Below are 16008 nucleotides of genomic sequence, written 5' to 3'. Positions count from 1 at the left end.
CTGTATGACACTACACCCAAGAACATCTTGTACACACACACACACACACACACCATTCACACAAATACTTGCCATTTTCCATCTCGCAACAATTTGAATCCTTCGTTGACTTTTGGAAAAGGCAGCCTATGGGTTATCAGAGGATCTATGTTGATTTTTTTTTGTATGTAGTCAGTTACTAGTTTAGGGATGTTATCTCTGGTTTTATACCCTGTGAAAGGAAAGGACACAATTAATAGGATGTGAAATGTATCAAAGCTGACTGAAGACTCCGGTGATTAATTATTATAATTAATAATTTGCAATAAATTTGATAATTTGTAAAGATACTGAAGTGTTCATGGATGTAGTAAATCATTCATTCCCCTATTTGTCCTTTACCCAAGTGTCAAAGCAGTTTGTTCCATAGAAGAATCCAGTCGCTGACAGAATTGTGGTTGCCAGGGCTGTAGGGGAGCCCTCCCATCTGATGCTCTCATGACTGTAACCCACGTTCCTAACCCATGTTCCCTTCTTTGTATTCAGGGCACTAACCGTTTCCTACAACACCGCTAGCTGATTGCTCCGGGTTGCCAGTCTCATTTCATTCAAGATTCTGAGATTAACTCAGATCAAATCAGCTGGAAGTTGAGCATTGCAGGAAATAGTGTCCTGAAAACAACAGAGAACGGTGGGCCGGTAGCTGTGATCATGACTGCTCTGAGTCAGTTACTTCTGTTCTCTTCTCTTACAGAGAGAAAGAAAACCCAGCAGAGACTCATCTGAGATCATACACCCAATGACCTAAGGCCCTCCCAGAAGACCCACCTCCTAAATGGCCACAGAACCTATCAGTAGCACCATCCTGGGGGAACCTTTAACTTACATACCCGAGGGACATTAAGTATCCATACCACAGAAACAATACAACATCTGACTGTTGCATAACTGGTTGGTATGCAGGTTTTTCACTAGCCTAGAAACCTGTTAGCATAAAACTCGAAAAAGAAGTTGATGTCTGTTACAGCATTTTTCATCTATAATGAAGTGATTCTTTTTTCCATAACATTTTGTTGATTATTTGGGAGTTTAATAATTCTTTTTAAGGGACTAGGTTTATTAGTTTTATGCACTGGTAACTGAGAACCAACCATGAGTATCTGTCAAACCTCTCCAGCATGCCATGACACGTGCACATAGACACTTGGTGTCATAAATAACATCAGGAAAAACACACATCACAGCAAGAAGGCTTGGAAATAAGGGGTTTGTAGATTTCAACATTGGGGTTACAGTAGCTGGTAAGAATAAAGGCACAGAAATGGAGTCTGGAAATATGGCAGCCAGGCACAAAGCCAGTAAACCCAGATACGTGGAGACAACATACTTACTCTTCCAGCGCTTGTGTGGGATTCTGGGGTTCTCTTAAAAACACGAGAGAGCCTCTAAGATAGCATAGTGCCAGGCATGAAAGAAAGTATAAAACTTGAAGAATGCCAGTCTCATGAGAAGAAGGCAGCAGAGACTCTTGTCTGGGGACAGGCAATGGCCCAGTGATGGTCTGGCAGGCAATTCTTCCCCTGGTGTTTACTCCCCAGCTTCTAGCTTGCTGAGTGGGTACTGCTCTTGCTGCAGACAGTGTAAATCTTTGTGCTGGACCAGAAGGCTGTACTTGATATTCCTCAGCAGCCACAGGCATGGCTCTGAATCCTATGGTACACACTTGAGGTCATCTTGGCTATACAAGTGCCATATTTTTCTATTTGATGTGAGTTTCAGTTTATTTTTCCTGTTGCTCTGATAAAAATATCCTGACTTGGGCAGGGAGACGGCTCAGTGCTTAAGAGTACTGTGACTTTTTCAAAGGGCCTGGGACCAATTCCCAGCACGCACATGGCCATTCCCGCTTATCTGTAACTTGAGATGTAGAGGCTCCGAGGCCCCCTTAAATTTAATCTTTGAGAGCACCAAGCATGTAAATGATGCATATACAGACATGCAACAAAACACTCACACATAAAAGAACAAAAAATACTTTGACAAAATCAAAACAAACATCTTTTTCTTATAAATTAACCACCACAGGTATTTTTTTTTAACCTCAACAGAAAATGGACCAAGATAGATGGTTAGATGCAAAGAGGTACATAGCTGTTATCTGCACTCGTTAATCTTCACATGGCTTAGTTTGGGGAGTTTGACTCAGATAAGTTTTGAAAGATGAAATTTTTATAGTGGAAGACTATGGAAACATTCTCTTTGTTATGTGGTCAATTGGGTAATAATCCCACTTTATATTCAATTTACACAAGCCATGTCAAGGAAAAATGAAGAGGGTCCCGGTTATTCAAGCCAGCAAACAAGCACATGCTGCCACCAAAGCAAATCCAAACCGCTTTGGTTATCTTTGGCAGTCTCAGGCCTCCTTTTTATTGGGTTGTGGGCTATCAAAACCAGTGCCTCAGCTGATGGCTTATTTTTAGCTTATATGTTAAATACTTTAAATGTGTATATTTTTCATTTAGTTCTCACTCTATGATATAAGAAAAGCTACTGCCTATCCAGGACTGGTGTTAAGAGTTTGAATGACTTGCTTAAGAGTAATGCCCATTGAGAACTCTGTCAGCCAAAAGCCAAGTTTTTCAATTGCAGACCTTAGATTCACAGTCATCACTAATCACCAATGGCCAGTCATCAATCATCAGTCTTGCTTGAGCATTCTGGTATAAAATAATATGAACTGTACTATCTAATAATAAGGCAATGCTAGTCATATGTGGTTGCTTGCATTATTTGTTTACTTTATAGGCAAGGTTTCAGTATGTTGCCCTGGCTACCCTGAAACTCACTATGCAGATTAGGATAGCATTGAACTCACAAAAATCTACTTCCCTTTGTCTTCCTAGCACTCGGAATAAGGCATGTGCTACTGCATCCACCACAGCTCTTTGAATTTAAATAAAGTAAAATTAAGCATAACTGACTCATCAGCCTTCTGGTCTCACTAGCCATATTCTGAGTGACCAGTAGACACATGTAACCACAAGTCACAGCATTAGAACATCTCGGGGAGCACTAACATGTGCAGGTTCCCCGAGACATGTTAGTCATGGAGCATGTGGCGTATATGACCAGTGATGGAATAGAATCTGGAGGTATTTAGAGAAGAGAGCATGAATTGTGACCAGCATTTGTAATGATCTGTTTTGTTTTTAAAATAGGTTGAGCATTAAGGTAAGAATGCAGGAATCAAATCAGTGACGTATTTCTTTCTATGGGGGAGTGGTCCATACATCACCCATGGCTTGTCACCCAGTACAGAAAGTCAGCGTCCCAGTGGACATATTCTATATCTTATCAGTGATAGACTAGTACTCTGTGTCTACAGGGAACATACTACTTTTGGGAAGATAGACTTATCCTTTTTTGGAAGTTGGAATAGGGTCTTTATGTGTATACCAGACCGCTTGACCTCACTGTGCAGTCTAGGCTTGGCTTGACTGTGTGGCAGACTTCCTACATCTGCATCCTGAGTGCGTGATTGCAGGCATGAGACTCCATGCCTGCCTCACCTTATCCTTCTTGATACACTGTCTTGCCTTCTATTTCTTCCCATCTTCCTTCCTTGTATCCTTCCAAAGGGCATGCAGGGGGGTTTAGGGTTCTGGAAAGAGAGAGGAAACTGAAAGGCCTACCTCCCAAAACAGAAGATTTTAGGGTTCTCCCTGGGAGAAGCACCAATGGGTCAAAAGAGAGCTGGGAACCGGAGGGAGCTACTCCCATGATTACACACACTCCATAGCTCCTATTACATGACATCAAAGCCGCGACCTAAACGCAGAAACAGAAGGGTTAATGTCTTGGTAGCATGTAAATGTATGTTTAACTTGTAATCAGCCTGCTGGAAGTGAAGATGTTCTAAAGAGGCCCTTTCACCACTCCATCGGACAGGCAGACTACTGAAACAAGTAACCACAAAGAGATGGGTGTTCTCTCATAAATCTCCTGCTAAGAGAAGAAAAGGGCATCACCCAGAGCGAGGACTTGTCTCCTGGAAAAAGATTTCACACAGATCTAACAGCTTGTTAGATTTCCTTACAGGATGAGACTGAAGCCCAGACAAGGATAGGCCAAGGATAGGTGAGATCATACCTTGACCAGGACTGCTTAGATGTGTGTATCTGTTTAAACCTTGCTCTCACTTCAGGACCTAGAAGATGGCTTTGGGGTCCTTTTGTCCCTTTTTCCAATGTGGCCACATGGAATAAATCTCCGTGTTCTGTTTTCTACTTTTAATTTGGCCTTTTAATTGGTGTATCAAGAATGGGTAGCCAGGCGTGACTGGGTGCATATAGTTTGTGTCCCACAAGTTGATAACAATGCTAAGGTGTGCTTTCAGGGGGATGTGGAAGACATTCTATGATCTAACAACACGGAGTATGTTTACTATGATACCTTGAATAAGCTGTTTAAATCCACTATGATTAATATCTTCAATCATTAAAATAAAGATAGTGTTATTAGTTATCTAGAAGGGTGATCTAAAAATGGGATAGAATCAACTAATAATAGCTCAGAGCAATGCAAGGTATCTCAATGTGCTCAAAAACGCTAGGTAGAAATTTATAATTTTACATTAGGACTAGGAGGTGTACAACTGTATCCTCTCAAATAAAACAAATGACAGGAAATTTCTTTCTTTCTGAAGTTAATGTGTTAATGTGTTGTGCCCCCACTGTGCCCAAGACACATACCATGGTATCAACCAGTCCGATGGCCTCAAAGGCAAAGTCAACACCGACACCTGTCATCTCCTTCACCACCTCCTGGACAGGTTTCTCCAGCTTGTTGGGGTTGAGACAGTCGGTGACCCCCAAGGCTCTTGCCCGAGGAAACTTCTGCTCGTTGGTGTCAACCCCGATGATTCTACATGCACCAGAGGCTTTGCAAGCCATGACAATGGCAGATCCAATTCCCCCAAGTCCAAAAACCACACAGGAAGAGCCAGGGGTGACCTGTATTTTTAAAGGATAAGCCTTTGTTAGACTTTCAGTGGTAATCTTGTATTAGTAGGAGATAAAGAGAGGGAAAAAGCCCTTCAGTTTTGTCCCCAATGAAGGAGTCTTCTGGCTATACAGTTCCTCATTCACTATGTAGACACTCACTCGAAAGAACACAGAAGGACGGCGCTCTTACCTGAGCTGTGTTAAACACAGCACCAAAGCCTGTCGGCACCTCACAGCTTATGATGCAGACTGTATCCAGAGGAGCACCATCATCAATCTTTGCCACTGCAATCTCATCCACCACAGTATATTCCGTGAATGTGCTGGTTCCCTGAAGATGATAGATTTTCTTCCCTCTGCAGGTAAATCGGCTGGTTCCATCCAACATTAATCCCGTTGGAGAGAGAATACTGCTCCCCAGACACAGAGCAACAACAACAAAAGATATAAAAAGACATTGTCAGGGTTGAGTCAAACCCTGTATGAGGAAAGCAAAAGAAGTGTGAAGTCAAAGAAATTGAAACTGACTTTTCCTTCTTACAGAAGTTGCCCTTAGGATGGAGGCAATAGATGCATTCTCGACATTCTGGGAGAGGGAACATTAAGACTTTATCTCCTGAAGAAAAAGGATAAAGAAAGTTATGGGGAAAGTTATGGCAGACCTGAAATACAGTTAATCCTACTGGGAACTGGTTTTGGCAGATGTCATCAATTTGTCATAAGAAGAGTTGTATGTGGCATTGTACTGAAAGTTAATTGTTTCATCATGGGATTAAACTAATCAATTTTAATATAAATAGATCTGCAAGATAAAAAAATGAATTTGGGTATTTATATCTCATGACATTGAGGTTCAAAGGAAAGAGATAGCTACCTGTCTAAGTGACCTCAGAACTGGTGGAACATAAGACTTGTTTATTTGGCTCAATGTTCCAGGAGAAAAGTGAACAGGACCTTATTAGAATTTGATATTTATTGGAAGAGTGGGTTATGCACGAGCTAAGTTGAAATCAGCACTCACTATGAGGTGCTGTCTTATGGTAGAACTCAAGGAAAGGCAGCCTGTGCTCTTAATCCTATTTGGCATTAAGTAGCTAGTTTAGTCAAACAAGGTAATTGATCTTTTTCAGAGCATCTATTTCTTTATACATAATTGAGATCATTCTGTGCCCTGCCCAGAGTTCCTCCATAGAACTAGATTTTCAGACCGATTTCTCCCTTTACAAGTAGCTTTTGACTCCATTTTGAGAATGAAACATGATGACTCTGCTCCTAAGCGAGCTCAGGAAGAACACCATCTGGTCGACCTCACACCTCCCAAAGCCTCTATTTATTTGCATTTCCTTTGGTTTTCCAGCTTTGCCTCTTAGGTCCCTAGATATTCCTTGTTGCTGTAACCTACATATATATTCACCATTAGTCCATACTCTCAACACACGAACACATGCATTCACTGTGTGATGTGTAACGTGATCAGAGAGTTGAGGTCAGTAATTAGGATGTAAACCAACAACTCCTGTTTGCCTCAGCCAGTGCTTGATATCAAGGCAGTCAGCAATGTCTAGCAAGTTGCTGCCACGAAAACTGCTGTACCATGTGCATATATTGTTATTCCATACATTCTGACATTGTGGAAAGATACAAATATGTTCACCCATATCTCTGACATCGCATGCTCACAATGCACATAAAGGAAAACAGAAAATCTATGACAATGATAATTATATTACTATAATTATTGTTATGATTTTATTATGATAATTATTCTTGTTAGAATAATGATATTATCAAGTGTTTGAAACATGAAGATTTGGAGCATGGGGAAGATAAATATAAATTCTAGAAGGAGAAACTCTTACACATGATGCTATTCTGTTTGCACAATTAAAAAGACTAGGGTATTTGATGTGTGTGTGTGTGTGTGTGTGTGTGTGTGTGTGTGTGTGTGTGTAGAAAAGGCTTCTTAACCATACATATTCTATGTTTGATAATATTGTGAAACATTGTATATATTGTAATTCTTAGTTTGATTTAGGGAATGGCGTGAGGAGCACAGTCTTGTGTATGGTAGGCAAGTATCACACTACTGAACTCTGTCTTCAGTCCGGGCTCAGGCTGCTTATATCTTGTCCTATATCTTGTGTCTGGATGCAGCTTGAGGATTTTGTTAATACGTGATGAGTTTTAAAACTTGTTTTGGTTTTGAGGTTTTAGTCCTGGCTGTCCTAATACTCAGTATGTAGACCAGGCTGGCCTCTAACACTTAGAGAACTGCCTGCTTCTGTTTCCCAAGTGCTGGGATAAAAGGTGTGCACTTCCACACCTGGCTTAAATTCTGAGATCTTTATTTTACCTTGGGGGAAGAATCAGAGTGGAAATTAGGAGAGGAATTGGTACTATATTGTAAAGAATGGAATCTGCCTCTATATAGAGATAGGCCCTTGTCTGATCCTGTAAGAGCTAATACACAGGGCACCCAAAGGTAATGTGCTTTTTCTTTTCAGAATGCCTGAAACATAATGCCATCCCTACCAGCCAACTTATCCTGAGACTCAGAGTCCGCTCACCTTTCTGAGTGCAGCCTCGGAAGAGCTGACTGTCTGGTCTGTGTCTCTCAGAGGCTGGTCATAGCCTAAACATGCTCTCAACTTGATAATTTAACGCATTAGGTTTCCCTGCCCTTTGTTCTAAAGTACTCCTTCTGGACTTGTAGCTATCCTTTGACCGGAGACTCACCTCCATACTGCCTCAGCACAAGCAACATGGCTTTTGTTCCTTCTCTTCTCCACTCCTCCACTCCCTTCCAGATTGCCTGACCCGGGGTTTCCCCTTTAGGCTCCAATAAACTGTCTTTACACTTCTTTGTCCCCAAGTTTGCTTGTGATTGTTCTTGAACTCTTTCCATCAATAAAACTAGAACCATTAAGAGGGACCCTGGCTTCTCAGTTATCACATGACGGCTTTGTTGTGACTCCCCCTGATTTTTTGGAACATCATTCCCCTGCCTATTAATGTTTTAATTGGCAGAGAAGCTGAACCTATTCCTGTACCCCTAGGTGGCACCAGTGTCATGCCTCATTACCCACCTGGCTTTACAGTAGTTACACATTGTCCAATACTCTCCACTACGCCAGCTCCCTCATGGCCCAGGATGATAGGAAATGGCATTGTCATTTTCCCTTCTAGGATATGGTTATCAGTGCCACAGATCCCAGAGGATATAATCTGAAAGATAATTAAGTAATCAGATATAAAATGCCTGGTGACAGAAGATCAAACTCATCGTGTTCTCACTCATTTACAGACCCTGGCATCAAATCTTTAGTTTTGCATATTTAACTTGGAGCACGTGTAGAGTCAGGTGTACAGGTCGGTTTTTACCAACTGAGTGCAACGAAGGTATAACAGGGAAGAGGACGTCTTAATTTAAAAGATGCTTTTTCAACAGATAGACTTGTATTAAAGGGTATTGTCTTAATTAATAATTGGGATGGGAGGGCTTTGTTCACTGTGGGTGGTGCAATCCTAGGCTATTGGTCCTGAGTTGTCTAAGAAAGCAGGATGACAAGCCATTAGTGGGCAGGTGAATAAGTACCTCTCCTCTACGGCCTCTGCTTCAGTTCCTGCCTTTAACTCCTGCCCCGATTTCCCTCAGTGATGCAGTGTGATCTGAAAGTGGTAAGATGGAATGAAGCCATTCCTTCCCAAATTGCCTTTGACTCTGGTGATATATCACAGCAATAGAAATCCTAACTCCCACACCAGGAAAGTTGAGAGGAGCCACTAGGGGGAGAGGGAAGACAGTAGAACACAGGTGGAAATGAAAGGGAGATAGTGAGAGGGGTGTTTAAGTGTAGAGGGAGACATGACAAAGGGGTGGAGTAGGGGCTGGGCCAAGAATAGCCAACTGTAAGGTTATTTTAAAAAGCCATAAGGAAACATACTATTTTATAAGCTTTCTAAAAGTGTGTGTTTGTGTGTGTGTCCTCCCAGAAGCCATGGGTTGCTAATTAAAAAGGTCTGGAACCCTTCCCTGGAGTCATTGGTCACAGGTGTCTTGGGGAACCCTCAAGCAATATAAGCTGTTGAGGTGGTTCTGAGTTGTTGATAAGATCCTATTACTGAAAAGACCAAGACATGGAAAAAATTAAGCTGGTACTGATTGGAATGCTTTCTCCCTGATGGCTTACTTTCACAGCACTTGAAGGCTGGGAGAGAAAAAGTCACCAGTGGTTTTACCTCTGAACTCTGCCAGCTGCAACACTGACCAGACTGGTAAGATGAGCCATGGTTGTAGTAGTGACATGATATAGGGGTAACCAACCACTTTCTGATTGTATTTATGGTCCTCTCCATAGGAAGGAAAACATACCTGGTACCACAAATCTGGCCAAAAACCCATGACTAAGAGCGCATAGGCTCCAGAGGTAAACCTGTTACTGTTGTTTTATTGCTAAATAGATATCCTATCAACCTGTCCTCAAAAGACATATATACTGACTTGTAGATTAGTGCAACCCTCACGCCTCTTTTCTGCTGTGGATGACACTTAATGAAGAAACTCACAGCTGGTCAAGGTGTGGATAGTATGTGTTGCATGCCTTTCTGTAAAAGGGACACCAGTGTCACACAGCTCCCAAAGGCTGGGGTGATATTGTGGAAGAGGGGTTGGGAAGATTGTGAGAATCCAGAGGTTGAGGAAGACCAGGGAGAAAGTGTCTCTGTATCAGGAGCAGTGTACTCACAGCAGCTGGTGGCTATGTGCACAAAGTCATTAACATTTCAGGAGGAGGGGCTCACAAGCCCTCGTGTCTAGCTGAGGAGCCACTGACGCTTGGTAGCTGCTCAGTTTTCTTTAAGGGTATGATCCTTGGAAGTCAACCATGCCCCAGTGGATAGCTCCACACCATGCCTAGATGAGCAGTATAAACTGACTCAGTGAAGTGTTAAAAAGAAAAGGATAGGATATAGGGAGAGAATGGGGACATGGGCAGTGAATCCACGAGGAGTTAAGGGAGGAGTGTGGAGGGTGAATATCACAAAAACATTGCGTGTCTATATTAAAAATACCTGGTTATAAAATGACTGAGTCTTTCAGAGAAAAACATGGTTCATCTTCAAGTCTAGAGGCAGAGTACACTCTAATGCTGGCTACGCATTTTCACATCTGTGATTTTATTGTACCCAAAGAACACAGCACTCAACTCCCTCTTGTCTTCATGGTTTTGCCCAGACTGCCCTAATGCGGCAAAAATCACCGAATTCTATGGAATGTGGTAAAGCAGACAATGAGGAGTTTAGAGTCTGTTTTGACACGTGACCTTGGGTAGTTGAGGGAAGCCTGGGTGATATTGTAGTAATCCCCCTGCCTCCCACAGAAAGCAGTCTCAACCCCAAGGCTGTTTGTACAAGCTGATGCTGCCTGCTGTTTCAGGATACAAAGTAGCAGGCAGAAGGGAAATGGAAAGACCTTTGAAGGAATCTTCAAAGGCTCTTCTACAGTACACAACTCTCTTGCATTTTCTTCCTGCCATCGTTTCCTTTCTCTAGCTGTTCCAATTTCAAAAGGTCAGTTAGTTTCCTCTAGGGTGGAGAGATTCCACAGCTGGATGGGGCTGGAGGCAAGTCAGATCAGTTCCAGATTGTATATTTCACTTGGAACATGTTGACAGCACCAAGTTTTATCTAGACATCCTATTTATTCTTATTTTATTTTTTCTGGCTAGCACACGTTGATCCTTGGAGCTTTCCACATTCTTTGTAAAACTGCTGTTCTCTTTTGGCAATCTGATTGCTTGCACTGATGTTCTTTTCCTTTATCCCTCTGGGCTCTTTGAGGGATAGGAAATATTTATCTGCTTTCTTGGTCTTTATTCAGGCCTTTGGTCCAAACAGCTGACCTAAAATCTCGTCTCTCTGGATATTTTTGTTTGTTTGCCACTCTCAAATACCCACTCTGGCTGGTTTTCAGGAAAACCAGCCTTGCCTCGTTCACAGCTTTAGGTTTCCTGAGATGCAGGTGATCTTAGCATGGACTATTGTTTCTTTGCTTGGTCCTCTGTGTTGAGATTACTGTACCTCATGCAGTTTCAAGACCACTCTTAATTGCTTATTACCAATGTCTCTGATAAGGGTTTGGTATGGTTTGCCCCTCTAGAGGTTCATATTCTAGATTCTTGGTCCCCAACATAACAAGTATTGACAGCTAGCAATTCTTTTAATTGATGGGGTCTAGTGCAATACCCTCATGAATGGCTTAATGTCTTTCTCAAGAGGTTAGCTGGAGAGGCTTGTTAAGATGGTTCATCAGTTAAGAATGTTTTCTGCTCTGGCAGAGGACCTGCATTTTGTTCTTAGCACCCAAGTTAGGAAGCTCACAACTGTCTATAATTCTAGCTTCAGTATATCAGATGTCCCTTTGTGTCCTCTAGGGGCACACAGTATACATAGATAAACAGACAGACAAACAGACAGACATGTGTGCATATGAACACACACATCTACATCCACACACACTTTAAAATGAAATACATCTTTTAAAAAGAGACTGCATTAAGTCTCACAGGAATGAATTAGTCTAGATTAGTTACCAAGAGAGTTAAATGCTCTCCTTCTGTAAGAGAACAGGAGCTCCTTACTGAAAGCTTGTTACAAATTAGCAGCACACTCTTGAACTTGAAAGTGTGAATTAAACAACCTCAAAATGCACAGCTATATTAGAGTAACTGAAATCGTTCTTTTTTTGGTTACTTCTCAAGATATGAGTTCTTCCACACTCTTTTCCAAACCAAGTTTGCCCTGTTAACAGAGCTGTGGAGTGCTGAGACCTCTAAATTGCCCCTTCCCACGGCTACAACATCTATGTAGTGTAGTAGAGTTGTGGTGAAGGCAAACTGCCCTGAAGTGGCATCTCTACCCCACGAGCACGGGAATGGGAGCACGGGTTCTTTCTATAAACTGGAATGTGTGCCTTTTACATATGAAGACCCCAGGCAGCTCCTAATATAATAGCATTTGGATGTGGAAGCATTGGGAGGTGGCCAGCCTCAGATGAAGCCATGAATTCAAAGCTTCAAGGTGAGGTTGCTGTTTTTATGAAGAGAGAGAGAGAGAGAGACCCAGAGCTTTCTCCCCCCACTTCTCTCTCAGTAAAAGGCACAGTAAGAAGATGAACATCTATGTAAGCCAGGATAAGAGCTTCCACCAGCAATGCTGGTACCCTCATCTGGGAGACTTCCAGACCCTGGAATTATGAGAAAATAAGTCTTGTTTAAAGCACATACATGATGGTTTTTTGTGATGGCTGCTGGAGCAGACTCACCCCTCACCTGGCCCTACAAACTTTTTCCAGCTAATGAGAATGGGAGAGGAAAGTGGCTGATTCATCCCTGGTACCATCTATCGGTCATACCGGGAGTGGAGCAACCCTCCGTGGACCAGTGAAGGAGAGTGAGTCCAGACCCCTTAGCCACTCCCACTGGGGAACAACATCTATCATTGTCGTAGGCTACTTTCTAGTGATGAAATGGAGTACCGCAGACTATGTCAGTTTCTTTGGCTCACAGCTGGAATCTGGTGAATCTGAGAGCACGGTGTCTTTCATCCAACAAGGGCCTCCCTGCTCTCACAATAGGTTAAACTGCAGGTGAATGTGTGACACGTTGGGTGGGTGCAGAATCACACTTTTATTAGGGGCCTATAAGTAATCTCTCCCTACAGTCACAGCTCGAATCCATGCATGAGGGTAATGGCCCTGTGATCAGTTTTCAGGGGCATTGTTGTAGGACCATTGTGTGCAGCTACACTTCAGCACCAGTTTGGAGGACACCTAGAATAGCCCAGGAACTGTGGGAGAAAGAGGCTTCAGAACCAATAATCGTGTTGACTTTCACAAATCTTGACTTATGTGTATGTGTGTACATGTATGCATAAGCTTTCCTGTGCATGTACTTACATGAGCTTGTGTGTATGTGTGTGTGTATGAGAGAGAGAGAGAGAGAGAGAGAGAGAGAGAGAGAGAGAGAGAGAGAGAGAGAAAGAGAGAGAGAGAGAGAGAGAGAGCTTCCTGTGTGAGTATGTGTTTATGGTATGTGTATGTGTGTGTGTATATATGTGCATGTGCATGTCCAAGAACTTGTGTGCACACACTCATACACATATCTTTCCTCATTTGCTTCTATTTTTGTTGTTGTTGTTTGAGATAAGATCTCCCACTGAAACAGAAGCTGATAACTTTGGCTGCCTGGTTACGGATGTATGCCTCGTGCTTGCATAATGAGTACTGTACCCACAGAACCAACTCCCTAGTCTAAAGAGAAATAGTCTTTTTAAACTGTTACTGACCACTTGGAATTTATATATATCAAGCTTGTGACATTTTAACAAAATGCAGCAACCCACTTGACTATTGATATGCTAATATCGTTCTGTTATGAATCATGGGAAGTCTTAACTCTAGTATAGACCACCGTTTATTTCCTAAATTATAAAATCATTGCAAATACACATATACACAATTTACTTAACGTTCCAGCATTTGTATTTACCTTAACTCGAACCTCACCAGCCTTTGGTGGATCAACTTCAACTTCCTCAATGGACAGGGGGGCATTAGTGGTCCAGGCAACAGCTGCCCGGCATGTGATGACCTACATGCACACACAAATGAGGTCATGAGCTGGCCTTTCTGCTAACGAGCTACTAACAGGAGAGGTGTGGAGTTAAATTCACATCAACTGTCCAGCCAACCATCCGGCTTATGTTCGTTTGAGGTGAAATAATCTACCTACTGGTTGGAGACAATTGCATGTATATTTTATGTCTATCTGGCTTCAATAAAATTGAAATAAAGTGTTATAATGGCAGATGAGTTCACATCTATACTTATATGTGTATGTATATTCAAGTGTGCACATATACAGGGGTGTGACACTCTCTTTTAGTTCCAAAGAGAATTCTTAGTTGGTTTCTCTATATTTAAAATGTCACAACGTATTAATGTTGGTTCATAAAATCCACTTCTGCTCTCTGAACTAAATTTCTGCCTTACAATTTCTATTATTAATTACTTCCTTGTAGAAGATTATAATCTGTCATGTGTAGAACATTGTTAGAGAACCTGAGCACCACCTTGGAAGTAAAACAAGAATCGCTATATCGATTTTATTTTTCTAACCAGAGTCTGTCCTAGTGAAATATGACCTAGATTATTTAGTTTGCCATTATAACTTACTTCCTCTGCCCCACAGCATTGATTCATTTCAGCTTGGAAATCTCTGTAAGTTCAGTTTTCTGTATTGATATTCATTCTTAGTACATAATTTGAATATACAAATTTAAGCATTATGTTTTATTTTTTTAACTTGTCAGGATTGACTACGTTGTCTGTTTCCTTATTGTTTCAACACAAAAATAGAAAGGAGGTGGGAACAAAGCCTTCCACCACCAAAAATTATGCAATTTTCCTAGTTTAGGAAAATCGTAAGGGTCAGCATATGTGGAGTGCAGAGGAGAAGCCTCACCCCTGGAAAAATGCCTGGGGGTTAATAGTACCTCCCCTTTAGGGCGATACTACTTCTACATTATTTCTTTAATTAATAACAGTTCTCATTTTATCATAACTTTGATAGAAATGCTCTAAAACTGACTTGCAAATTATAGGAGTTCTTCATCATGTAAAACATGTTCTCAACCCAGCCTTAACTAGTAAAGTACACATATATTACTAATTATGACCATTCAGTAGACTATATTCCAAGAGCAAACCCTAACTTACATTGCCAGATGTTTTCGTGGTGAGGCTGGCTTGTTCCATCTTTGCTTCTGGAAGGTTTAGACTGGAGAGTTCGTCTGTCTCTAGCCGTTACCTGCTGATCCAAGCATGGATACTTGCTTATACTCCAGGGTGCCTCAGCCGCTATGTACTAATTAGGGAGGGGAAGGGGAAGAGAGGAATGGAAAATCCAAAGACAGAAGGATAACGGGAGGAGCAAGAAAAGGTGAGGAGGAAAAATGGGTAAAGAGAAGCAAAAGTGGGAAGGAAGTGGGTGTTTTAGAAGAGGTGAAGGAAAACTTATTCTGCACCAAAACACCACTTCTAGGCTACATTTTCTCAATCATCCCTTTCTGGATGAGCCGACCAAACTTCCTAAAGATTTATAGGTTTAGCTTATTCCTATTTCAGATGCTCCGAGTTTGTGGATGGGCTGGAGGGGATTATGAGGAGGGATGTATTAAACTGTGAGAAAAGAGAAAAAGTTAGAAAGAAAAGTACCGACTGAAGAGTGTTCAGGTAGGAGCTGGCATACGAGGAGTGAAGTTAAACGGGTTGCGGTAGACCCTACCTGCCTCTACCTGCCGAGTGTGTACGGGAACGTCCTCCAAAGCTCTGCAGATTTAACACTTTGAAAGAAAAACAGGTCCAACATGAATACAAGCGCGGAAACAAGAACCATCAAAAACACACACATTACATTTTAAACTGCTAACAATCAAGGAGGGGCAACTCTTTTTGACAAATATTCCCTAGGGAAGAACAAATCATCCATCTACTTACCTCAGAAAGCGAATGCAGGGCAGACTAAAGTCACAACTGCACCGGAGCCCAACTCATCGAACCACTGAGCTTTTATTGGGGTTGCTAACAGGAGTTAACAAGGATGGCTCGAAATCGGCTGCATCAGCATCCGCAGGTTGCATCCCTGGAACGCTCAGCGTGGTTTGCATAGGTGCTCCACAGTCTCAGAGACCTCTCTGCACCTTGCTGCTCAGTCTCTCTCACAGTTGCTCCCTGCTCCCGCGACCCCTGGGGAAGGTCATGGAGAACCTTGTAGGCTTCATCTTTCCCAGACACAAAAGCTTCCTACATCCTGACTTAAGCCAGCTCCTCCTCTCCCTCCCGCAGTGTTACGGGTCACAGGAAGCTGCTGTACTTTAGAGACACATGACAATGCCTGCCATGAAGCCGGACCTTACTTTTGATTTTTGCGGCAGCTGCCGAATCCTTGTCGTCCCCACCCCTTTC

At 42.1% G+C, this 16008-nt stretch overlaps 1 protein-coding gene across 1 annotated transcript in view; it reads right to left on the bottom strand.

Annotated features, from left to right (window-relative positions):
- The window catches only part of LOC308420137 (alcohol dehydrogenase 1-like), a gene marked incomplete at both ends in the record, with an annotated part of 39373 nt that extends 24574 nt beyond the window's left edge, over positions 1-14799 (bottom strand). The window contains 8 exons of the mRNA XM_080916046.1: positions 69-211; positions 3675-3810; positions 4734-4994; positions 5176-5395; positions 5514-5601; positions 8072-8210; positions 13532-13633; positions 14761-14799. Of these exons, the coding sequence (XP_080772172.1) occupies positions 69-211; positions 3675-3810; positions 4734-4994; positions 5176-5395; positions 5514-5601; positions 8072-8210; positions 13532-13633; positions 14761-14799 (1128 nt within the window). The remainder of the gene's footprint in view (positions 1-68; positions 212-3674; positions 3811-4733; positions 4995-5175; positions 5396-5513; positions 5602-8071; positions 8211-13531; positions 13634-14760) is intronic.
- Between the last annotated feature and the right edge of the window lie 1209 nt (positions 14800-16008).

Source organism: Micromys minutus (assembly GCF_963924665.1).
Source record: "Micromys minutus genome assembly, chromosome: 4".
Lineage (NCBI taxonomy): Eukaryota > Metazoa > Chordata > Mammalia > Rodentia > Muridae > Micromys > Micromys minutus.
Note: the sequence above shows the minus strand (reverse complement) of the source record. Positions and strands in the feature narration are given on the sequence as shown.